The sequence below is a fragment of the Primulina eburnea genome, chromosome 8, assembly GCF_022965805.1.
Source record: "Primulina eburnea isolate SZY01 chromosome 8, ASM2296580v1, whole genome shotgun sequence".
Lineage (NCBI taxonomy): Eukaryota > Viridiplantae > Streptophyta > Magnoliopsida > Lamiales > Gesneriaceae > Primulina > Primulina eburnea.
This window is the reverse complement of record NC_133108.1, coordinates 5,321,000-5,345,833: the sequence shown is the minus strand read 5'-3', so window position 1 is coordinate 5,345,833 and position 24,834 is coordinate 5,321,000. Positions and strand designations below refer to the sequence as shown.

The window sequence follows — 24,834 nt, the reverse complement described above, 5'->3', positions numbered from 1 at the left end:
AAAAGTTAATCACTCTATTTATTTCTAAAAATAGATTATGAAGTGCGCCGACATACAACACGCTGGAACACATTCTATGTGAAATTGGTCTACAAGTAGAGATATCAATGGGACGAGTATAGGGTGGGTTTGACTAAACCCAATACCCTCCCCATGAAAAAACTTTGCTCCATTACCTGCCACATCCCGGTTAAATATTCTTCGGACCCACCCCACATCGAATACGGGCCGGGTAGGCCCGATAGACGCGTGAGACCCGATTTTTTTTAAATAAAAAAGTAATATTTCTTCTCACGTGACTGAATTACGAAACAGACAAGCCTCTAAATACAACATTGTGAAAAATTAATTCATGTCTTCGACCAAACTTATAATAACAAACAAAATATTTTCACGACATAAAGAATTACATAAAAAAAAAGGTTACTAGCTCTCCAAAAAAATCTTGACATCCTAAAAAATAAGTCATAACATAATTTAAACAGATCAATATAAAATTAGCGAATAGGAAATATTTCAGACAATTCTTCGGGATCATTTTCCTCTTCATAAAAAATGGTGTGACAAGTTGGTAAACTACTTGAAAAATTAACTACAAAATTAAATAGAGAAAGTGTATTGAAAAAATAAAACTGTAATTTCAAATTGTAAAAAATGTAATTTAAAAAGAGAAAGTACAGTAAAAAAATTAAAATGAAAGTGCAATAACAAAATAAAACTGTGATTTATTTATCTTTCACCTCACCCCACAACCATCTTCGCGAGCCCATCAATTCCTCCAAAGCTGTTGGATTAAGTCTACTAAGATGATGACCAACTATTCTTCCACTTTTGCTAAAAGCATATTCAAATGCAACAGTGGAAATAGAAATAACTAAGATCGTTATGGTTGAGGTGATCTACTAAAAAAATGAAAATTAATAAAACTAAAACCCTAGAGTATTTATATTCACATATATGGAGCTGGTATGAGCCGGGTATTATATGACCCATGACCCGTCCCATATCCGAACGAGTCTGAAATATTTGACCCGAGACCCCCCCTATGACTCATTTAGTATGCCAAAATCCGTCCCATACACGCGGACCCATTGCAAGTCTGGGTAAAACCCGACCAATTGACATCCCTATCTACAAGGCTTCAAGGATATCCGTTGACAATAGTATCAACTGCATTTGATCCTGATTTTTTTAAAAAGCATTAAAATTGTGTTGAAGCTGAAAGACCTAATAATGATTTTTGACATACGTGAGAATAGGCAAAAAAAAAAAAACACTCAACATGCTATACCTATAACAAATCATGATCTTCAAGAGTGGATGAGAGCTATGAAATAGGTCACGAGCTCAGGTTCTGAATATATACATATAATTTTGGAATAGGTCTCTTGTGAGATGGTATTACGAATCTTTATCTGTGATATTCATAATAAAAAATAATATTCTTAGCATAAAAATAATAATTTTCATGGATGACCCAAATAAGATATCCGTATAACAAAATACGATTTATTAAGACTGTCTCACACAAATTTTTACCATAATTTTGATTTGTTATTTATCTATCGTTTCGTTTATATCTTAACTCACGTAAACTTAAAAGATTGAAAAACAGGGTTTACTCGATATTTAATTGATGGACGAAATATTTTTAACTAATTAATTAATTTATTTTCATGAATCTACTTAAAACTTAAAAGACTGAAAATGTCGTTCTGTGTATATCTTAGTATATATTTATACCATCTATATTATATTATTAAGTGTAAAATATTTAGAATAAATTATTTTTGATGTCTAATCTGTTTTAATAAATATATATATTAGTAAAAATTTAAGACAAGTCACACATAACTGACCCGACCCATAACGAAGACCACCATGGAGATCTCCTGGACCAAAAATACTTATTGGGCTTCTCCGTTAGGCCCCTACTACTTTCTTCCAATCTAGGCGGGAAAAGCACGAAAATTTTAATCTCAGTCACTCTCCCTCTGACTCACACACACAAACCATCTTCCACACTACGCGAAGAAATCTGGATTCATGGAAGTAATTAACAAAAATGAATAGCGAATTTGACAACCCTGAATCTTCATCTGCGAAGTTTCTCCAAACATTACAGCCTCTTCGAGATCTCGAATCAAATTGGAGCGTGGATTTAGCCAAGAGTTTGGAAGATTATCTGCTGAAAATTTGCTCTGGTGAGATTTCGGGCAACGAGGATTCCCTAAGCTCTGTAAATTTTGCTGAAGGTAAGTCTCTGTACTTCATGTCACTTAGAAATTAACTTTTCCCCCTATTTCGGAGCTTTTTTTGATGTTTTTGCGTGGATTTTGTAGCTGCTTTGGTTCTTCAGGGATCGGCGCAGGTTTATGGTAGGAAGGTGGAGTATCTGTATTCCCTGGTTCTGCATGCTTTGGAGTTTATTTCCCAGAAAAGGTTAACTCTAAATTTCTAGGTTTCTTAAATTTATGCTCTACTCTTACAGCTTATTGAAGTTTGCTTTTCGTTGGCTTTTGTCTTGAAATGCGAAAGCTGAGGGTTTATATTACTGAGAAAATCTGGCTTGTGTTTCTCAACTTGTCATGGATAAGTATCACTTTTGTTTTGTATGGGGACTGATGGTTTGCAAGCCTGTGAACTGGCTAGAAAATTTATCATTTAGCATCTATACATGTATAGATTTGTGAATTCAACACCTGCAATAGTATGAATTTATTTTGCTTAAGTGCTTTTATTTGTGCGAAGCCGATGTAATGGCTAAGCAGAAAGAACTTGTTCATTGACACATTTTAATTATTTACTTGAGAAAAAAAACAACACTATTTCTAAGCCATCAGATTTGTTCTTGGAGTCGTAATATACTCGTGCAATCTAACTTTCAATAATATATGAATGTAAATGATTTTATTGTTAATATACTGATAGCCAAATACACAGGCGCACAACTGCTGGAATCATTGGTTCATTTTGTCTTTCCCAAACTTGACATGTGATGTTGATGCATGACAGCATAAGGGATGAATTTTTTTTTTTGACATTTAAATGCTAACAAGACCACGAGTTCAAAACTTGTGATGCCTGTGGGCCGTGACCACTGCTTTCTTTTACACCTAACTCCAATTGTTCTGTAGAATATTCAGTCAGATGTATTAATAGTGGTTATGCACCAATTCTACTATGCTGCGTTTTTTCAAATGACAAAAATAAACACAGTATGATGCCGCTGATGTGCATTTTCTTACAGTCAAGAAGATCAATCTGCGAGCACATCCACTCAAAAGGAAGAAACTGCTTCCCATCCTGCAAAAGATGAAGAAGATTATCCATTCTGGGGTTTAGATGATATCCCCGGTTGGTAGTTTCACTATCTTTTAGGCTGCTTAATTTATGGGCAATTTAAAATTTTGATTGCGTCAATTGATATTTTTTTTTTCAGTTGAAACAAAGATTTTGTTAGATAGTTCAGTCTCTAGAGATTTGTCACCTAGCCTTTTTGTGAGGCCACCTGCAAATTTAGTAGTGCTCGAAGGTGACTGCTTAGATGGTGTAGGTGATGATGGGGAGCTAGAAGCATATCTGGTACATTAATATCAGTTTTATGTCATGGTGTTTCGACTGTACATATCACTTTCTTAAAGTGATGTGTTTATTCTTGCAGTTAGCAACAAACGATCTTTACCGTGATTTCATTCTCCTGGATTACTGTGATGCTGTTACTGTTGATAATTTTCTCGATTGTAAGAGTGGCAAAGGGCTCCATAATTTTTATGGAGGCAGCTATCTAACTTCTAAGGGTCGCAAGAGCTTTCAGTCTCCATCGAGAAGATCTGCAGGAACTGGCCAAAAGCTGTCAGTGGGGAAGAAACAGGATTTTAATCAATCACTTTGTGCTGATCACGGGTTTCAATCAAATGACGATCAAAAGGGCTCAACTGCCTATCATTTTCCTGGCGATGATGGAATTAGAGACGGCTATTCTGGATCTGAGGATTTGTTTGACTCAGACAATGATGTTGATCCATGGAAACATTTGGATCCTCATGAACCAGGGAATTTGATAGTTAAACCTTATAGAAAAGGTTTTCTTAACTTCATTTTCTGTGATTTTGATTTACAAGAAGTGTTTTGCATGTACATTGTAGGCATGTGATACTTTTCGATCTCTTCGTACTCCAATGCAGTGAAAATGAACAGAAGGCTAGGGGTCGGTTCTAGGAAACATCTTTCGGTGGCTACAGAATTCCCTCTTGCGAAACTTCACGGCCCTATTGGTCCAGAGCTAGCTGAAATATGGGAGGCAAAATTTCATGCCTCAGAGATGCACGGTGAATCACAACCTTCATCACTGTATGAAAAGGTCGGTGTTTTGTATTTATGCTTGCGTGCTAAGTTTTTTCCTCAATGCCAAATTTCTATATGCAGCTGCGCCAATCACTTGTTATCGGGGACAAGAAAAAGGACAATTCCTCCTATGATCCTGAAGATCTCAATGAAGACATTGGATATGATAGTGGGGATCCAGATTCTGGGCCACCAGATATTGGCATATCAGATAGTGTCTTCAACAATAAAGATTTCCCATCACAGCAGGAAAAGGTTAGGCCATACATTTATTTAGACCCCCTCAATGCATGTAAATGCTGGAAATGTTCAAACTTACTTTGAAGTCTGAACATGTGCAGCATGATTTTGGTGGTCACCACTTTGGGATGGAAAATGAATATGATGGTGCTGATGCTCATACAAGCCTTGAAGATCTTTGTCGGACTCACTTGGTAAGACAGATTCTTTAGCTTTTTCCAATGAATGGCGCATTAAGTTAATATATTTTTATTATTAACTCATCTTGAAATTGACCTCACGAAATAGAGAGATTATATAACTGAGTTATCAGATGAGAAAGCAATTCTTAAAGATAATTTCTGTCTCCTAACCTTTCTTTAATTTCATAATCTAGAACCGTTTTATTGTTTTGTCGGAAGAGGGACTGAGAGAGGACCGACCATATATATAAGTGTTGCATTACCACATCACATCAATCAATCAACCTTCTATTCAAATCAATAAACTTCATTAATACCTCCACATAAATACATCCGAAATAATCTTTCATTATCATAAATTTGTAAGTTATTGTGGTCATATACTGTTTTGTGTATACCTCTTTCCATATATTAACATTTACAATTTTTGCCATTTAACTTTCATGAAGGATCATACTTTGATAATGGTCTCAATAATGTCTTGTGAAGACTTTTCTGCTAATTTAATGAAAGTTACGCATACAAGATCGGAACATAATAGGAAATTTAAAGTATATTTCATAAATACATTAGAGAGCTTGAAGTGCCAATCACATAAGTTTTCAATTAACCAAGACCCATCTTTAGAACATGTTAAAACAATCTTGGTTGTAAATCTTCAGTTATCTTCAGTTAAAGGTTCAATTATCAAGAGCATAGTATTGACATGCTCAACAAAAACTCTTTGTTTCTCAAACTCATCCATAATGGAAAATTATTTTAGTTTCATATGTTTAACACCTTTTGATATTTGTCGTTCCTAGAGAAGAATACTGTTACAGTATTAGAACAATAAAGTTTCAGCATCCTGTTTATAGAGTCGATAACGTAAAATCCTGAAATAAAATCCTGCATTCATAATAATGCATGTATGGTGGCTTCAAACCATGCCACAAACTCTTCTTCCGCAGTAGATAAAGCAAGGATAGATTGTTATGCGCAATTCAAGATATTGCTCCTTCAAATAATCAAGGTTGTAAATGGCGGGAGGCGGCGGCGGGGCGGTCGGTGACCGCCTACCGCCTCGGCCGCCTAGGCGGTGCCCAGGCGGTGCCTAGGCGGTTGAATTTTTTTAAGTGTTTTTTTTTATAGGTAATCATGCAATATAATCATTTACATGTAAATGTGCAACTAAATAATGTTTAAACACAAAATATAATATCATTTAGATAATGTGCAATTAATAAAGATTCATCATCATATTAATTATCCAAAAAACTAAGTTTCAATCATCATATTCATCATCATATTAATTAATAAAGATCATTTACCAAAAAACTAAGTTTCAATCAATTATTCATCATTAGAACAAATAGTAGACTAAATATAACTAATCTTCCAAATCATCTACATATGCACCATCTACTACATCCATGATCCTCTCATCATCGGACTCAAAATCAACATTTTCTTCATTCTCCTCCTCCGATGTATGTAAATCTTCGTCAAGTTCTCTAATGGGGATGTTCCTTGCACTCCTCCTTGGATGTAGCACTTCATCCGCTCCCGAGGCCTCCGCTACCATTCTCCAAGTAAGTCCTGAACCCGGCTCGACCTCATCTTCATCACCGTCATCGACAAGCCAACCTTGAGCTTCACTAGCTTGAGAGGATAGAAGCAAATCTCCACCCATTTCTCTTTTACTCTTCTTCTTCATAAGATTAGCATTGAATTTGACATATACAAGATCATTCAATCTTGATGTCTCAAGTCTATTCCTCTTCTTAGTATGTATCTAAAAATATAAAACCATTGTTAAAAAAAATGATAGATAACATAATTTATGAATTAGTTCTCAATATTTACCCCTTCAAATTGACTCCAATTTCTTTCACACCCCGATGAACTACTTGTCAAAGAGAGAAATCTCATTGCCATTTTTTGTAAGTTTGGAGTGTCACCACCATAATTGGACCACCATCCAACTTAAAAAAGCAAAGAGGAAAAAATAATTAAACCAAAGATGGGTTAAAAAAAATACATGTATTGACATGAACAAAAATAAGGGAAAAAAGATTTACCCGGGTCAAAGTCATGGTACACATCCACCTTCTCATATGAGGCGGGCGGCGGCGGCTGCTGTGTAGTGGTTGAGAGTTGGGAGGGAGTTGGGAGAGAGTTGGGAGGGAAAAGTGAAAACTAAAAATAAAATAAAGAAGTTAGGTGGGTTAGGGTTTTAAAATTTAAAATTGTTGACTTTGACTAATTTTTAAAATTGTTGACCAAAATTTTAAAATTGTTGACAAGTCTTGTTGACTACATAAAATTTTGACTGAATGCCTCGCCGCCGCCTCGCCCGCCTCGCCCCCGCCTCGCCTCGCCTCTCCCCGCCTGCTCGCCGCCTCGACCCGCCTCGACCCGCCTACCCACCGCCGTACCGCTTAAACCGCCTCAAACAACCGCCTCATGCATAGGCGGTGCGGTCGAGGACCGCCTACCGCCTAGGCGGCCGCCTCGACCGCCATTTAGAACACTGCAAATAATAGAAAGACATGAACAAAAGTGGATTCTTATTGTCAAACATCCGGCAAAATCCGAATCTGAGTATCCAATTACTTTTAAATGATTGTATCTTTGATACTCGAGTATCTCATTCTTAGTTTTCCGAAGATACCTAACACTAACATATAAGCTTATGGAATTGATTCCATTTCTTTAGGTTCTGCATAATTTTTTGGGGATTACGTGAACCTGAATTTATTATCCTTTTGTATGGAATAGGAGATTAGTTCAAATTGAAGTTCTCCAGAATTTTCTCAATTTAGTTTTTTTGATACACTAGTCCTCGTAATTATTTACAAAATATTTATATTGCATAGAACGTTTGTTCCATACCTTTCATTTCAAAAAATTCAAGAGAATTCTCAGTCTCGAGCAATATGCTTAAATTATTTGCAGGAACTCATTTTTCAACATATCGAACTGGAAAATAGACTTACTCCCACAATTCAGCAGTGTTCTCATTAAAGCCAAAAAGATGTTATCATATCATTAAATTTAATACACCATTGGGGGAAGCTTGTCCAGGACTATCTGTAAATTGACATTATGTATATACACCATTTGACTACTACTTTCTGTGGAAAAATCTTCATTTACTGCATGTTAACTTCCTTAGAAGGATCTTCATTAATCAAAAGCCGTTTTTTCATCTATTTGGTGTGGCTAAATTTGAGCTAATAATGTCATAAACCAAGGCAGGAGAAAGATCTCTTTACAATCAAAGCTTTGTAGTGTTCAATGAAGAATTAATACTTTGATGTGACAATCGATGAATCCAACGTGGTGACCACAGATATTTCTCTGGAAGAAAGTTTTTTATTCCCAAGCTGAGATAAGTTAGTGTGAATGATTTTAACAAGAAAATGCTACACACTGTCTACTGTTACTGCCTGTTGAAACTTTTGGCAATCTTATACACGCTTGTCGAAACCTGTACTTGTAGGATTCTCTTCTAGCTAGTCTTTCTGAAAGTGAGAAGCAAACTGAACTGGCTAGCCGGGTTTCTACATGGAAACAAAGAATCGAAAAGAACTTGGAAGAGCAAGTGAGTATATCATGGTTTACAATGGCTTTAGGTTTCACATCATTTAGTGACTTAACAGCCATCATCTGTGTCAGGATGCACGCCCACCATTTGATATTCACAAGTACGGTGAAAGAATTCTAGATAAGCTCTCCATGGAACAAGATCATTCGAGTACCTCGTCTTTTGGAGATATAGTCGGGGGTCAAGAGAAGCATGATGTCGCTAGAACGTTTTCTGCCCTTCTGCAATTGGTAATCCATCCTACCAATATTGATTTTACACTTGTGTCCTTTTTCAAGTCACCCTTCTATTGATTGCCAAAATGTGGGTATAGTTCTGTGGACCTGGGCATGGACCGGTTGTATACTCATTTTCATTTGTAATGGTTCAGGTGAACAATGGAGATGTTGATCTGGTGAAATGCAACACAAAAGGTTCGTCCACTTGTTACTCAGATGTGAATAGTTTCCATGTTAGGCGGCTTAGGAATGAGAGGAAAAGTGGAGTGAAGCTTCAGTCATCCAAAAGGAGAGCTAAAACTGCTTTAACAAAACGACGTGCCAAAATCATAAGCGAAGAGGAAAAGGAGAATCAGGTGGGAAAATCAGGTGGTGTGAAGTGCACTCCTGAAGGCAAGAAGAGTGGAGTGAAGCTTCAGTCATCCAAAAGGAGAGCTAAAACTCCTTTAACAAAACGACGTGCCAAAATCACAAGCGAGGAGGAAAAGGAGAATCAGGTGGGAAAATCAGGTGGTGTGAAGTGCACTCCTGAAGGCAAGAAGAGGCGAAAATCCGGCATCATGAGTATGCATTTTGCTGGGTGACATGCGGTCTATCAGCAAGGTAATTCAATCTATTTTCAAGAACTAATTCGAGGTAGATTAGAATTCACTTGTAATTTATAATTTTCACATTAACAATCCAATGACTGATGACGAGATTAATTTTTTTTCATCACCTGTACTTGTTAGTAATTAAATCTTGCGACATTGTATAAGCAGAGCAGTGACATTCTGTGTACGGATTTCTCAAATTAATCTTGCTTTTGAAGAAAAGATTATCAATCATATAATCCACTTTTTTTTTTTTTTTTTTTTAATATCTAAATAACAGTTGAAAACACGAGATGTTATTTTCATTCATGGCATTTTAGATAAAGATATTTTGAATTCATGTAGCTGATGTATGGTTAAAGTTATGCACCAAATTGATGCGCTTATTCATCAGTCAACTGTCAAAATCAAGGATAGAAAGCCAAAATCTTGAACAAAATAAAAGCAAGCCTTCTGTTAAATAACATAAATCCATTTATAATATTTTACATACAAAAAGAATAAGTTAAATTCAACGCGCGACGGCTAACAATCTTATCTTCACTAATCTCTTCAACGTGTCACTTATAAAGAATCCGGGGTCCTCGGTTGTGCACAGATGATCCTGTACATTTTCCTTGTATCAAACAAATGCGATACAACCCATAAAATAAAGCAGGGAAGATATTCTTTAGTGAAAAAGGGTCCAATTAGTGAGTTTATAGAAATCGTTAGCAAACTGAGATTCTGTAATTGGTATATAAAAAACAATTGTTTGGAGTCAAATAATAATTAATTAAGAGAACTCAAATATTGCATAATAATATATAATTATTGCTAAGTACTTAATTTAAAGTTTAGAAAACTATATTTTTTGCTATTAAGATAAATTATTGTTCAATAATACTTCAATGAGTAGAAAATAAATTAAATTTAATAATTGGATTAGTATTAGAGTTAGATGAAATTATGTGGAAAAGAAGTCCACGTGCAAAGCATGTGATAAAGTAATATGTTTTTCTAATATTTTAATGTCAATGAGTTAAACTAAAAAAAATTTGAAATGGAGATTGACACTAAAAATTCCATGACATTACATTAAGATTGAATTCTAGTTGAAAATAGGCTTTATGAATTTCTTTGGAGTTGTCCCTCATGTCATTATCTATTTGAAATGGAGATCGACACTAAAGATTTCCTGACAGATAAGATTGAAATACCTAATAATAACAAGAAAGATATTAATTTTTAACAATTTATAAAAGTAAATTTCTTTTTAAAAATTGGAATATATATTCATTGACATAATTAGCTATATTTGTTTCAACATATGTATTTCAAAATATTCAGCATGAACATCGTCTTTAATTCAATCAAATACTTTAACATATATGTGTTTCTAAATTTTCAGCACAAGCATCATTTTTAATTCAATTAGATAGCTAATTGATCGCAGTATTTCTTATAGTAATTTAAAAAAAAGGCCACGTGTAATTAAAAGACAGTTTAAACCATATAAAATATTCATCTTTAATCACACGATCCTTGTCAAGCTTATCAGCTTAGCAAAAGAATGTAGAATGATACTCACGGGAAATTTAGGGTCTGATCCCAACGAGCGTCACTAGTTCAGACGTGGGCTTTAAGATGACCCTGAGCCTGAAATCAAGAAAAAGACCGTTAAGAGGGGGCCAGGAGGGTGTCCTGGCGTAGCCCCTCCGACGCTCAAGTCAGTGACTGAGGATATATGGGGGAAGCAGCTAAGGGTGCTGCTGAAAACAATATTGAATGAATGAATTAACACTCAAACCTGGTATTTATAGGAGAATACCTGGGCCCTTGGTGGGCCTGTCTTCCATTTGGGCGAGGGCCCTTGGTGGGCCTGCCTTCTCTTTGGGCTAGGGATGGGCCAGGGGTAGTGGGCTCATCCATGGGACTCACGGGAAATTTAGGGTCCGATCCCAACGAGCGTCACTAGTTCAGACGTGGGCTTTAAGATGACCCTGAGCCTGAAATCAAGAAAAAGACCGTTAAGAGGGGGCCAGGAGGGTGTCCTGGCGTAGCCCCTCCGACGCTCAAGTCAGTGACTGAGGATATATGGGGGAAGCAGCTAAGGGTGCTGCTGAAAACAATATTGAATGAATGAATTAACACTCAAACCTGGTATTTATAGGAGAATACCTGGGCCCTTGGTGGGCCTGTCTTCCATTTGGGCGAGGGCCCTTGGTGGGCCTGCCTTCTCTTTGGGCTAGGGATGGGCCAGGGGTAGTGGGCTCATCCATGGGGTATCACCAGTCTCCCCCTCCCGAGTCGAACTGAATCGCAGGTTCGAAGTTCGATTATTTGTTCTGTCCCCGAGTTATCGGGTGCGAGTTGTGCATTTTCTTCCATCCGTTCGTCACTGCCGCACGCTCGCCCCCCGTCGAGTCGCAATGCCGAGCACGCCAAGACGCCTTCCCTCTCGCTGCTTGCCACGCTGCACGCTCGCCCCTGCCGAGCGCCCTACCCATCCACCTGCCGAGCTCGCCCCGACGCCATCACTCTCGCTGCTTGCCACGCTGCACGCTCGCCCCTGCCGAGCATCCTACCCATCCACCTGCCGAGCTCGCCCCGACGCCATCACACTCGCCGCCTGCCTCACGCTCGCCCTTGCCTCCTCGCCATCCCCTCGCCACGCTCGCCCCTGCCTCGCCGCCTCCCTGCCCAGCTAAGTGCAACTGCTGCCCCTGCCTCCTCGCCATCCATCTCCACGCTCGCCCCTGCCCAGCCGTCTCCATGCCAGCCGAGCTCGTCCAAGCCCTCGCCCTTCCGTCTACGCGTACCTCTCCACGCCAAGCCAGCCTCGCCATCCATCTCCACGCTCGCCCCAGCCCAGCCAGCCTCGCCCAAGCTCACACGCCAGCCTCGCCCTTCCGAGGTCACCCAAGCCCTCGTCCTTCCGTCTACGCGCACCTCTCCACGCCAAGCCAGCCTCGCCATCCATCTCCACGCTCGCCCCTGCCCAGCCGAGCTCGGCCAATCTCACATGCCAGCCTCGCCCTGCCGAGCTCGCCCAAGCCTCCTACAGCTCGCCCATCGCCAACGTTCGAGCTCGCCCTCGCCTGCTCGCCCTTCATCCGCCAGCTCGCCCCGACGCCCAAACAGGCCCTCGCCCAAGCACGCTCCTTGCGAATGATTGTCTGATTTCTGAAAAAATTATGGGGGCGTTGCCCCCACACCCCCACGACCTGCTCCCCAACATCTTTCGTTATCGACTAACCAAATAAACTTTTTTCCTCCCAAACTCTGCACCTCTGCTAGGCGATGCCTTAGCAGGAAAATTTAATTCTCCTCCTCCACTCTGCTCCTCTGCTAGGGGACGCCATAGCAGGAAAATAACAATTCGCCACCTCCACCCTCTAACTCCTCTGCTAAGCCGGGTCTTAGCAGGAAAATAAAAGATCAACATCTCCACCCTCTAACTCCTCTGCTAAGTGACGCCATAGCAGGAAGATAAAATTCAACGCGCCCACCTTCTAACTCCTCTGCTAGGCGATGCCTTAGCAGGAGAATAAAATTCAACTCTTCCATCTAACTCCTCTGCTAGGTGATACCTTAGCAGGAAAATAAAAATTCAACACCTCCACCCTCTAACTCCTCTGCTAGGCCGGGCCCTAGCAGGAAATAAAATCAACACCTCCACCCTCTAACTCCTCTGCCAAGCCGGGCCTTAGCAGGAAAATAAAATCAACACCTCCACCCTCTAACTCCTCTGCCAAGCCGGGCCTTAGCAGGAAAATAAAATTCAACGCGCCCACCTTCTAACTCCTCTGCTAGGCGATGCCTTAGCAGGAAAATAAAATCAACACCTCCACCCTCTAACTCTTCTGCTAAGCCGAGCCTTAGCAGGAAAATAAAATCAACCCCTCCACCCTCTAACTCCTCTGCTAACATCCTCACCCTCTTACTTCTCTGCTAGGTGACGCCTTAGCAGGAAAGTAGAAATTCAACATCTCTACCCTCTAACTCCTCTGCTAGGTGATACCTTAGCAGGAAAATAGAAATTCAACACCTCCACCCTCTAACTCCTCTGCTAAGCCGGGCCTTAGCAGGAAAATAAAATCAACCCCTCCACCCTCTAACTCCTCTGCTAAGCCGGGCCTTAGCAGGAAAATAAAAATTCAACATCATCACCCTCTTACTCCTCTGCTAGGTGACGCCTTAGCAGGAAAATAAAAATTCAACATCTCTACCATCTAACTCCTCTGCTAGGTGATACCTTAGCAGGAAAATAGAAATTCAACACCTCCACTCGCTAACTCCTCTGCTAGGTGATACCTTAGCAGGAAAATAGAAATTCAACACCTCCACTCGCTAACTCCTCTGTTAGGTGATACCTTAGCAGGAAAATAAAAATTCAACACTCTCTCCATCTAATTCCTCTGCTAGGTGATGCCTTAGCAGGAAAATTTAATTTCTCACGCTGCTCCTCTACTAGGCGATGCCTTAGTAGGAAAATAAAATTTCTCCCCACCCTCTAACTCTGTTCCTCTACTAGGCGATGCCTTAGTAGGAAAATAAAATTTTTGCTCCTCTCCCCACTGCTCCTCTGCTAGGCGATGCCTTAGCAGGAAAATAAAATTTATTTCATCCTCACAATACAACAACATCCATGAACTTAATATAAGAACTTGGTTTTATTGAATTCCAACTGATTACATAGGAAAATGCAAAGATGAAATACATTAACAATAAATTCAAGAGTAATAATATTTTCTGAGGTGGTAAGCATTTCAGGGTCCCTTTGAAGCCTTGCCCTGCGCTTTCTCCAACTTTTATGCTCCTCTTATACCTCCCTGGGACAAAGTCAATCACTTCTTCTTCTCTTAATCGTGTGAACCTCTACACGCGCTCTTTTCCCCTCCTCCCTCACTACCCCCTCATAACATCGACGCGCGGCTTTTCGGTCCCCACACAAGACTCCAACTCCTTTTCCCACATGAAACTTAAGCTTCTGATGATAAGTGGAAGCTACGGCTCTGAAATACTTCAGGGATGGCCGCCCTATGATTCCATTATATGCTGACGGGATATCTACCACAGTGAAGGCTATCATCTTTGTTACCCGCCGAGGATCAGTCCCCAAGGATAAGGGAAGAACAATCTGACCCAAAGGCGGGATGGCGTGTCCTGCAAACCCATACAGCGGGGTGGATACCGGCTCAAACTCAAATCCTCACATCTTCATTTGATCCAACGTGCTCTTGAACAAGACGTTCATGGAGCTTCCATTATCAATAAATATTCTCGCCACATCATAATTGGCAACGGTGGCCGTTACCACCAAGGCATCGTTATGAGGAGCCACAATGCCTCGGAGGTCATCCGGTCCAAAACTGATGACATGATCCTGGGGTAGGTCTGCACCCCTAGATAACTCAAAGTTCTCCAACCTTCTCCCATGTGCCTTCCGAGCTCGCCCAAAGTCTCCATCAGTAGCATCCCCCGAGATCATATGAATCATTCCTCTCGTAGGGTGGTTATCCTCATTCATTCCTCTCCTCGGTTCGACGAGTTCCTGAGGAACACCTTGACCTCGACCTTCATCTCTCTGCTTCCCGACCCTCTGATTTATCCATGGAGGGCCTTGACCACGCCTAGGGGACGGGAGAGACCTCGGTCGACTCCCAGATGCAGATCCTTCTCGTCTGTCCCGCGAAGGCAACCTAGCACTGCTCTTAGCCCTTCGCGACTTCTCCCACCTTTCCTCGGGCTCCCTCACCTCCATCACCTTGTCACGACTCCTGTTAAGAGGAACATGTGATGAGAATTGTCTTTTGTCCCTAGCCTTATCATCCTCTCTCTCGCCCGCGTGTCTCTTCCTACTTCCTCTTTCCGCTCCCTCAACTCTACTTCCCCCAGGTCGCTGCTCCATCCTCTTATGCGGCTGGGCATCTTCGAGATTTACATATTTTTCCGCCCGAGATAACAGCTCATCATATCTCTCCAGAGGTTTCTTGACCAGCGACTTGAAAAACTCCCCTCCTCTCAGTCCTTGTGTAAAGGCACTTATCATTATGTCAGGGGTAGCCGCCGGTATCTCCAGTGCTGCACTGTTGAAGCGCTGGACAAATTCTCGCAAAATTTCCGCATCCTGCTGCTTCATCACAAACAGGCTCAGATAATTTTTTTGATGCCTCTTGCTGCTGGCGAATCGGCGCAAGAAAGCCGTAGCAAAATCCTCAAAAGACTGTATGGAGTTAGGCTGCAGGGTATTAAACCATTGTTGGGCAGACCTCACCAACGTGCCCAGAAACACCCTGTATCTGACTCCATCTGAATATTGATGTAATAGGGCCGCATTCTCAAATCTCCCCAAGTGTTCTTCGGGGTCAGTATGTCCATCGTACTCTCCAACATTCGACTGTCGAAAATTTGGAGGAAGTCCTTCTTCTAAAATGGCTAGTGAAAAGGGAATTCCTCTCTTGGGTGCCGGTGCTCTGCTTCCCAACTGCTGCCTCAACATTTGTATTTCTTTCCACATTTCTCTCATCTCGCCAATCTCCCCACTTTGGTGGGGTTGTGTCTCTTCAACCCTGCTCTAGTGGCCCTCAGTATTTTCCTCTTGCTCTTGGCGAGTGGCTTGCTCTTCAGCAAACATAGATTCTTGGTTCCTCTTCATAGCCTCATCCACTGTCCGAGTGATAAAGTGGTCCAACTGCTCCAGGGTCAAGTTCCCCACATTTTCATTAGGACGGGGTTGTTCGACCCTGTTCTCTTGACGAGGTTGTTCTGTTCTCGCCTCCTGATGGGGTTGTTCCTGCCTTGCCTCAGCATGAGACTGTTCAGGTCCCCTCTGAGGACGCGATGTTGCTGAGGTAGCTCTTCTACTCCCTTTCTTCCCTACCATATCTACGTCTCAACTCAAATGTTCCCACAGACGGCGCCAAGTGATACTCACGGAAAATTTAGGGTCCGATCCCAACGAGCGTCACTAGTTCAGACGTGGGCTTTAAGATGACCCTGAGCCTGAAATCAAGAAAAAGACCGTTAAGAGGGGGCCAGGAGGGTGTCCTGGCGTAGCCCCTCCGACGCTCAAGTCAGTGACTGAGGATATATGGGGGAAGCAGCTAAGGGTGCTGCTGAAAACAATATTGAATGAATGAATTAACACTCAAACCTGGTATTTATAGGAGAATACCTGGGCCCTTGGTGGCCCTGTCTTCCATTTGGGCGAGGGCCCTTGGTGGGCCTGCCTTCTCTTTGGGCTAGGGATGGGCCAGGGGTAGTGGGCTCATCCATGGGGTATCATAGAAATTTATAGTTTTTATAATTTTATATTCAAATATTAAAATGATTTCCACTTCAAAAAAAGAACACTTGATTCTAGTTTGACAAAATGCACTCTTAATCTAGAGCTTTTATATCCAAACATAATCTAAATATATGTAACAATGGCCTCATTCAATTCGTATTAGGATGGAAAAACATTTGCCCATCAATATACAAAATTTGACATTATCTCCAAGTTGATCAACTGAAATCATGTGATTCATATGGTTTAGCTCCGTTAATGGCATCTCTAAGTGCAGCTGCGCCCAAATTCTTGAGAACCTATGCATTAAGAATGGAATGATCAAATCAAGATTAAAGGTGTATGCAAAAATACTCATCCTACCTCATTTGCATCTTTGAAAGAGGTCAACTCATCCTTTTCCGGCCAATTTACTTGCCAACACCTGGAAAAGAACAGTTCACATCAGAGGAGATGTCGTCTGGTAGAACTTTCTTTTTTCTTTTTTTACTGAATACAGATGCAATGGAATAGGGATGAAGCAATTCGAGCATTGTAACCTCTCTCTTCCAAGGCGGCGAGAAAGCTCCTCAGCTAAAGCTCGGCCTGGTATATCACCATCAGTTGCCAGGATTATTCGAGACGCCTAAAAGGGTTTATAAAAATATACAAGATCGGTGGACCACACGATAGCAAATTATAGAAGATCTATGAGGCATCATAAATTTAGATTTTCATATATCTAACCTTGTCCAGATAGTCTTTGCAGTTCCATAGATACTGAAAGCTCACGTCCTGATAAGGATACACAATATATTGAAAGTTTGTGCTCAACTTCTACATCAACCATTGATTAATTAGAGAGTATAAATAATCAAATCATGGAGAACCGCCAACTGAACCTTGTCCACTGATGGTAGTTCCTTCATTGAAACAGTTTGTGGTGCTCCTCCAGGAACACTTGCACAATTGTAATAACCAGCTTCTTCTATTGACAGCTTATCTATCTCACCTTCAACCTGGATTCAAAAAAAGATAGTGAGGAAGGGAACAGGCAGAGATGAGTCCGTTAAATCACAGAAAAATTTTCGAGTGAATACAATGATAATCTCATCTGCTTCTGTAATGTCATCCAGTCCATATAACATTTTTTCAGTACCTCTGTCCTGAAATTTGAAGGCAATAATTTAAAAACATCAGGTCGGTTACAGGAGTGATATTTTGTTGGTCTGTTCAGAAACTAGGATTCAACAAAATTTCACCGAGAGGACTAAATAATCAGTCTCGCTAATGCTTTAAAAGTAACATGCTGAAGCGGACTTCCAAAGTAGATGTTGCAAAGTACCTGCCAAAACTTTTTCTCTATTGTTCGGTACTTGCAGCCAACAAGTAGCCCATTTTGTCTATAAGTAAAGGCAATGATTTTCTGCATTGAGAAATTACAAACTAAACATGAGCATGAATGCACCAAATAAAAGAACTCCCAAATTCCACATACACATGACTGGTTCCCAAAAAGACAAAGATGAAGAATCTAAAGAAACTTCTCTTCCCAATGCCAACTGTCACTGGGCTTCCTTGCTCTAGATGAAAAAACAACGTACTTATAAAATTAATCTTGTCTACTACTTCATGGAAGATCGTTCTCATTATCGCTAAGAGCTTCTCTGTCTTCTACAAGTCAATTTAAAATTTTCTATATCTTTAATTGTGAAAAAGAAATTGACATCATCCGAAGCTGAACACATACACTAATCATACTTTCCATAAAATTATGAACCCAAAAACTCTTCAATTTGAACAGGAATAGTGAATTGTACCATATAATTTGAGATAGAGGTATATAATGTGAGTATCTGTACCTTTTCACCAGAAACTTGCATCACTTTATTTCTCTGCAATGTTTCCTTGGATATCATTCTTCCAGCAAAGTAATCTACCAGCTGAAACATAGGATAACTGAATTAAACTTCTAAGTGAAAACTCAACGATAGCTCGTTGACGAACCAGGAACTTAACCTCATCATTCACATCATTTATGAGGCTTCTAAGACATTTTCCACCATGTCTCCAAAAGAAACAAGATCAAGAAATAGAAACTGCATAGGAAGTGGCAGCAGAGTGACACAGACAGAATACTAAGAATCACTAGGATTCATTGACTTGCTCCTCAAATTCCAATCAGATTTTCAGTGCTAATTATCAGTCTTAAACTTTTCAAGTTTGATACTTGTGTGTTGTCAACTTGGGAAAATCATCTCGTGTGATTTTAGTTTGACTCAAGTGTTGTTACAGATTTTTGCTTTAAATTCTTTATTGTCTTCTGTACCAAGAAGTTTGATAAAAAAAAAAATCCAAAATTTTGCAATTCAATTTTGCTGTAGAAAAGAATATTCCATGATACATATTTTTCCAAAACACAAGCAGTCGTAATGCCTGATGCTCGGTGGCATGACAGGACATAGAGTATAAGTTGCTGGTGTAGGAGGTCAAACTTAAAATGATGACCACTCCTTCAGAAAAAACCTGTAGTGGTGCCGTCAGGAGAAATATGAATACACTTAAAAGCTAATCTTGTTATCTAATTTTGAGAATGGAACCAATATATCGACGGCCTAAGAGAATTGTACCAGAATATGTCACAAGTCAATCGAGTTGATGCAATTACAAACTTATTCAATATAAGAAGCTAATGGCCACATATTCTCTTAGACTATCATTTGCATGATATACCCTTGCAATATGTCTATAGTCACAAGGATGAAGAAAAAAATAACAAATTAAATGTGCGTTCTTCAAAAACCTTGGACAACTGAATCATGTCAATGGTGCAGTTAATTGAATAAAATTGAGAGTCCATCAAAAGATGTAAAAGTTCTGGTCAGACCCATAAATTTGTTACCTCTTCACCCAACACCTCTAGCCTTAGACTTTCCCTTGTCGATGGGGAATTGGAATTGATTTGTCCATGAAGATTGCCAACCGGAAAAGGCTTTCTACTGTTTGTAACTACCTGCTATCAAAATCAGCATCTCCCAAAGTAATATGGTTTCAAGACATTAGAGAAAGGAGAAAAAGTTGTAAACAAAACCACATGTCATGCCACCTGGCCTGCCCATCCACATCGTGTATCAAAACATCTCCACATTGCATAACTCCTAATATGTTATATAAATGTATATACTTAATCAAACTCAAGAAGTATGTAACCTCGAAAAATTTAGAAGGCAATGTACCAATTTTGGCCAACATGAAATGACAGACTTCTCTGCATAGATTGTCCACCGTTGCACTGAACCACAAGAAGGTAGATGCATTGAGTGCCAATTTCAGACCTCAGGTCATCTATAAAGCATACTAAATTTACCATTATACCGGTGGATAAAGTAAGAGAGGAGAACAAGATTACATGACAAATGCCAATATATTCAATGAGATAATTATCAAGAATTTCAACGTCTCTACCAGCATCTTGGGAAGAAAATTTGGGTCTTGGCTAAGAAATTGACACAGCCAATAACAATAAGTAAGATCAACAGAAAAAAACTTCAGTAAAACTACCATGGCTCCCCGTAGTGTTAATCTAACATAATCTTTAGGCATTATCTTATTAAGACGCAAATTCCCATGCAAAAAACATCGTCATCTCGCTGCATTTTCCTGAGTAAGTATTTAGTTCCAAGCAAGTTCATAGAACAAAATTAACCATAGCAGCTGGTACCAGACCAGAGCACAAGTACCTTGGGACAAACAAGAAGATCATAGAGACCAGGTGTACAAGAATCAATTTTTACTCCACGGGAGTCCATTTTCTGCCTCAGTTTGGTGAAGACAGCCCCCTCTTCCTCTGCCTCATCCATTTCAGCTATAATTTCAAAGGGCAAAAGACAGCAACAAAACCAATGATTTTTTGCATTTCACATATACATGCCAAATAAAGCAGTTTCTCATCTAGTGTCGATACGAAAAAATTAACCTGTTGTCTTTGAAGTCCGAACGTGAGACAAATACGGGAACCCATTATTGTGACTCGAATTTATGGAGACGGGCTTTGTAGAAAAGGCCGATATACTAAAAGATGGTAGATTTGACGAAGTTTTGGTCGGGTGAAAAGGAGGTGGCGGTGGCAGTGAAGTGAGAAGAGAAGGCATTTCAACTCTTCCGTGAGGCCATTCTCTTCTCTGATATTTTCCTCCGGATTGGATTTGAGAATCCAAATGTTCATCGATAAAGCATGATAACTATGTTTTCTTGTCATCTAGTGTTCGATCCAGAAGCGGGTGATTGTGGCAAGAATGATGGGACACGAATATTTCTACAACTATTGATTACATACTCGAATTTTAGGCTTCTTTCTATTTATTTATTAAGAATAGAAAAATGCACTTGATTTGCACGTAAAAACCTAAACTGCTGAAAATATATGTACGAAATTTTGATAATATTTAAATGAATTAAAACATGGTTAATAACATTTATCAAATGAAACAAACTAAGCCATAAAAAATAAAAAATCATGACCATAGACGGTATATGAATCAGAGAAATTATCTTATCCACTTGACACACTTTCCAATATGCTTCTTGGTTGATTTTGACAACTCAACAACTCTTTGTTCAGGGGCGGATCCAGAATGATATGTTTGGAGGGCCCGATCTACCTCAATTCCTGAACGTAGAAAAAATTCCAAGAATCTTTGTCTTTCCTTCTGATGTGTCTCCGAACTCGCGTCCCACAATATTTCACTCGTCAGTCGACAATATAGCAGATGTTTTGCAAAAGGTTATTATTTCAAATGGCTTTCTTGATTGTGTTTGTATTAACCAACTATAAAGGTTTTAAATTGGGACTTTGTAAAAGCCCGTTATTTAGGTTTTCAAAAAAAAAAAAATGCAGAACAATGTCAAAAAACAGCGTATAAATAGAATTAAACATGGATCATATGTGTAAACCTCGAAAGTCTTTAACCATTAGACTAATTATAGATACTTAAAATTTTGATGGGTCAAATAATATATATACTAAATAATAAAATATATCTCACATAGTAAAAAAAAAATTAAAAAAATTCAGGGGGGCCGTGGCCCCCTCCGGCCCTACAGTGGATCCGCCCCTGTCTTTGTCGTAGTTTGTTATAATATGCACATAACTATTTTGGTATGCTCAGCAAATATCTGATCGTCTATAGCTATAAGATTAATAAATTTTCAACAACTATTTCTCAATCACTGTGAGAAAAATTACTTGAAATCTCTTCAAATGACTATATCTTAGAATTGTGTCCTCATTTAATTTGACACAATTCAAGAAAATCATCTTTGATCGTCATTTTTTGGAAGCTTTGCAATAATGATTGCGTGCATCATGTCATGAGGATAATATAGTTTCAATCTCATTTGTTGCGTTTAGAACATAATATTATATTATTCATTGAAACAAAACAAATTTTCTTCTAGCGAGTTTATATTTTGTTTTATAATATTTTATCTTGTAGAACGACATACAAAATTAATTATTGTATTTTAAAAATCTTGAGAATAGATACGAATAATGTAATTAAAATATGCATATGAGATATCATTCTAATATATGTCAAAGTATTTGTTTTATTCAATATCTCATCTAATAATATAACCATTTAGATTTCATGAGCATTTTACGATAGTCAAAATTAATTTGATGAAATATTGTAGAATTTTATTTGAATTTCAATATTTGGCTAAGTGAATTTACTTGACAAAGAGTTTTCTATGCTACATCATATATGTTATGAATTAGCTGGTTAGACACTATGACTAAAAAAAGAGACAAAAACAATCTCGTATCACCTCGAAATATATTGAGATAATATTGGAGGAAATAAAGTGAAACTGGCTCGATGTCTCAATAAATTGCACAGAATTCATCTATATTGTGTCAACAAAGCTTTAGAATTGTTCTCATACCATTATAAATAGAATGAAAATTATGTACAATTTGTTTTTCATGTATTTTTTTTCTGAATGAAGAATTTTTCCTTTTTGAAAAACTATTTTATTGAGAAATATTGACATTTATATGTCGCACAACCATGAAGTAGCAACATAATCATTATATAACACTTAATGTACACATACAATTCTTCAATTTCTTCTTCATCGTGCTTCGTTGAAATTTAAATCTGAATCATTCTTGATCTTAAAATTTTGTTTAAATATGATTTAATATATATGTATATGTTTCATGTTACTTAGTTGGACCTAATTTCAAATATCTATAAAAAAATGTGCTTGAATTATATCATACAAAAATTAGGACATAGTATGTAGGACTGAGCATTTGCCGTTTTACCAAAAGTTATAGCTAGTAGTAATGGTGCAACTCAAATCTTTTAAACCGCGCAACAGCTCAAGCACCACGGTTCGGCCGCTCCACCAAGTAGGGACAATTATTGCACCCAACAATCTTCCTCCTATAATTGCACTCATTGCAATCAATGGGAATCGAACCTGTGACCTTGGCTCTGATACCAATTGTAAGACTGAGCGTTTGTCGCTTTACCAAAAACTATAGCTAGTAGTAATTGTGCAACTCAAATTTGTTAAACTGCACAGCAGCTCAAGCATCACGGTTCGACCGCTCTACCAAACATGGACAATTATCGCACCCAACATAGTAACACACAACATATTTTTTTTTTATTTAACATGTCTTTTTTTTTCATCCTATGTTTGTCGAAACTTTTTTGTTCAAAATTTGACGCATTTCGTAGACTATATATGAAAAACCAAGAAATTATATAATTCACAGAAACCATTTATTATTCTCTTCATAGAACAGAAGACCCAAAATACGTGGTTTGATTGGTGTACTCTCATACTTATTTTTATATAAACAACAAGACACGTCATATAATATCAGAAAAATCAATTACCGCCAACAATACTAACCTAATCGAATAAAAAAATCATAACACAAACAATCTCGATAAGAAAAAAAAATGATAACTCAAAGTTTAAAAATAATTTATTTAGTACAATAACAAAGAAATTGAAGTATATACGAACAATAAAAAGCATAAATCACTCTCAAATTATATATTAACCAATATTATTTACAATTTGTATAAATTTTCCAATATTTTTTAAAATAAAGAGAAGACGTCTTATTAATGTCATCGTTTTATAGATATTCATTCCATTTCTTTAAAAAACACAAATGAAAAATGGTGCCTTGAAATCATAATAAAACTATTTAGAAAAGCAGCTGTAAAAATATAATACAAAGTCACACAATTTTTCTTAAACCATAGAAAAATATTAAACTATTGACAAAATATATGTAGCAACAACAAAACATGCGTTAACTTGTGATATAATGAAAATTTAGAATCATGCATAATCATTGAATTAGAACAAAAGCGCATGCCAAAAATCTACTGGATATTATATATTTTAATAATTTATCCATATTTGTCGTTTACCTGAGGACTCTTAGACCTACCAATTTTTTTAGTTCACCTATTATTTCATAATAAATAATATTACAAAAAAAATATAAACAAGAACATAAAAACTCAAATTAAAATGTCTTCTATCAATCTAAGTAAAAAAAATTGATTAGATAATATAATAATGTCGTAAAAAATTTAAATATTGATTTATAGACAGAAGTTTGGAAATATATTTGTCCCAATAAATAAAAAATATTATTCCTTGATATTCTGAGACATAAGGTAAAAACTAAGAAATATTTCAATTTTTTAATATTTTCTAACTCACTTTAAACTAAGTAATCTAAGCAAACAGAAAACATACATTATGTGTTTAAAAAATAACAAAATATCTTAATAATAAAAAATTGAAAAATAACCATTTATGTTGGATATTTGATTTTGTTTTCTCTTTTCTTTGTGCAAACAAACAAATAACAAAAACAATCCAAACACAATTACATGATCAATACAAATGACATATAACAATCAAACATGTTAACGCTAGGGTAAAAAAACTCCTCTCATTGCAAGAACAAAAAATGATCAAATATATCATATTATTTAGTAATATTTATTTAGCAGCATTTATAAAAAAATTGACTAAATAACTTAAAAACATTGTTTGAAATCTATTACAGAAAAATATTTCTCTCAATCGTATATTTCTATTGACACATGAGGAGTCTGAAAATATTTTTATTCTAAATGAGAGAAAGAAATTTTGTATGACCTTAATATTTATTAATACTTTATTTTTATTCAATCCGACTCATCTTTTTTGTCTTCCTATTATTATATGACGGCAATGTATAAATTTAAGTATTTAAAATTAAATTTAAAGTAAATTAAAATAATAGTTAGTTTGATTGAGTTAAATACACTATTAATGATCTTATTAAACTAAAATAAAAAATGACTTAAATAACACCATTAATATG

General features: G+C 37.8%; 4 protein-coding genes across 7 annotated transcripts; 1 reads left to right on the top strand and 3 right to left on the bottom strand.

The window, feature by feature from the left end:
• The first annotated feature begins 1,992 nt into the window (after nt 1-1,992).
• LOC140838654 (condensin-2 complex subunit H2-like) lies at nt 1,993-9,354 on the top strand. Its single transcript, XM_073205120.1, has 11 exons — nt 1,993-2,255; nt 2,343-2,442; nt 3,251-3,357; nt 3,443-3,585; nt 3,665-4,085; nt 4,188-4,363; nt 4,429-4,602; nt 4,689-4,781; nt 8,254-8,355; nt 8,430-8,588; nt 8,729-9,354. Exons 1-11 carry the CDS (start codon nt 2,066-2,068, stop codon nt 9,158-9,160), a joined length of 2,097 nt encoding a protein of 698 aa, XP_073061221.1. The 5' UTR covers nt 1,993-2,065; the 3' UTR covers nt 9,161-9,354.
• LOC140838655 (uncharacterized) lies at nt 6,075-6,867 on the bottom strand. Its single transcript, XM_073205121.1, has 3 exons — nt 6,830-6,867; nt 6,615-6,733; nt 6,075-6,543 (listed from the first exon to the last, which is right to left on the bottom strand). Exons 2-3 carry the CDS (start codon nt 6,684-6,686, stop codon nt 6,139-6,141), a joined length of 477 nt encoding a protein of 158 aa, XP_073061222.1. The 5' UTR covers nt 6,687-6,733; nt 6,830-6,867; the 3' UTR covers nt 6,075-6,138.
• A 5,009-nt stretch (nt 9,355-14,363) lies between the features above and the next one.
• LOC140838920 (uncharacterized) lies at nt 14,364-15,680 on the bottom strand. The gene has a single exon (XM_073205547.1). It carries the CDS (start codon nt 15,678-15,680, stop codon nt 14,364-14,366), a length of 1,317 nt encoding a protein of 438 aa, XP_073061648.1.
• Nucleotides 15,681-16,481: 801 nt separating this feature from the next.
• On the bottom strand, nt 16,482-20,704 carry LOC140838652 (primase homolog protein). Of its 4 annotated transcripts, none has more exons than XR_012119638.1 (13): nt 20,398-20,703; nt 20,162-20,286; nt 19,658-19,713; nt 19,528-19,579; nt 19,324-19,434; nt 18,284-18,364; nt 17,767-17,847; nt 17,522-17,587; nt 17,324-17,440; nt 17,169-17,216; nt 16,982-17,027; nt 16,806-16,866; nt 16,482-16,741 (listed from the first exon to the last, which is right to left on the bottom strand). XR_012119638.1 is itself a non-coding variant. In XM_073205117.1 (13 exons), the coding sequence occupies exons 1-13, from the start codon at nt 20,570-20,572 to the stop codon at nt 16,661-16,663; spliced, it is 1,140 nt and encodes a 379-aa protein (XP_073061218.1). In that variant the 5' UTR covers nt 20,573-20,701; the 3' UTR covers nt 16,486-16,660. The 4 variants fall into 4 exon arrangements, 3 of the variants coding, with proteins under 3 accessions (XP_073061219.1, XP_073061220.1, XP_073061218.1); XM_073205117.1 differs by having other exon boundaries at nt 16,486-16,741; nt 16,982-17,067; nt 20,398-20,701; XM_073205118.1 differs by lacking the exon at nt 17,767-17,847 and having other exon boundaries at nt 16,483-16,741; nt 16,982-17,067; nt 20,398-20,704.
• Between the last annotated feature and the right edge of the window lie 4,130 nt (nt 20,705-24,834).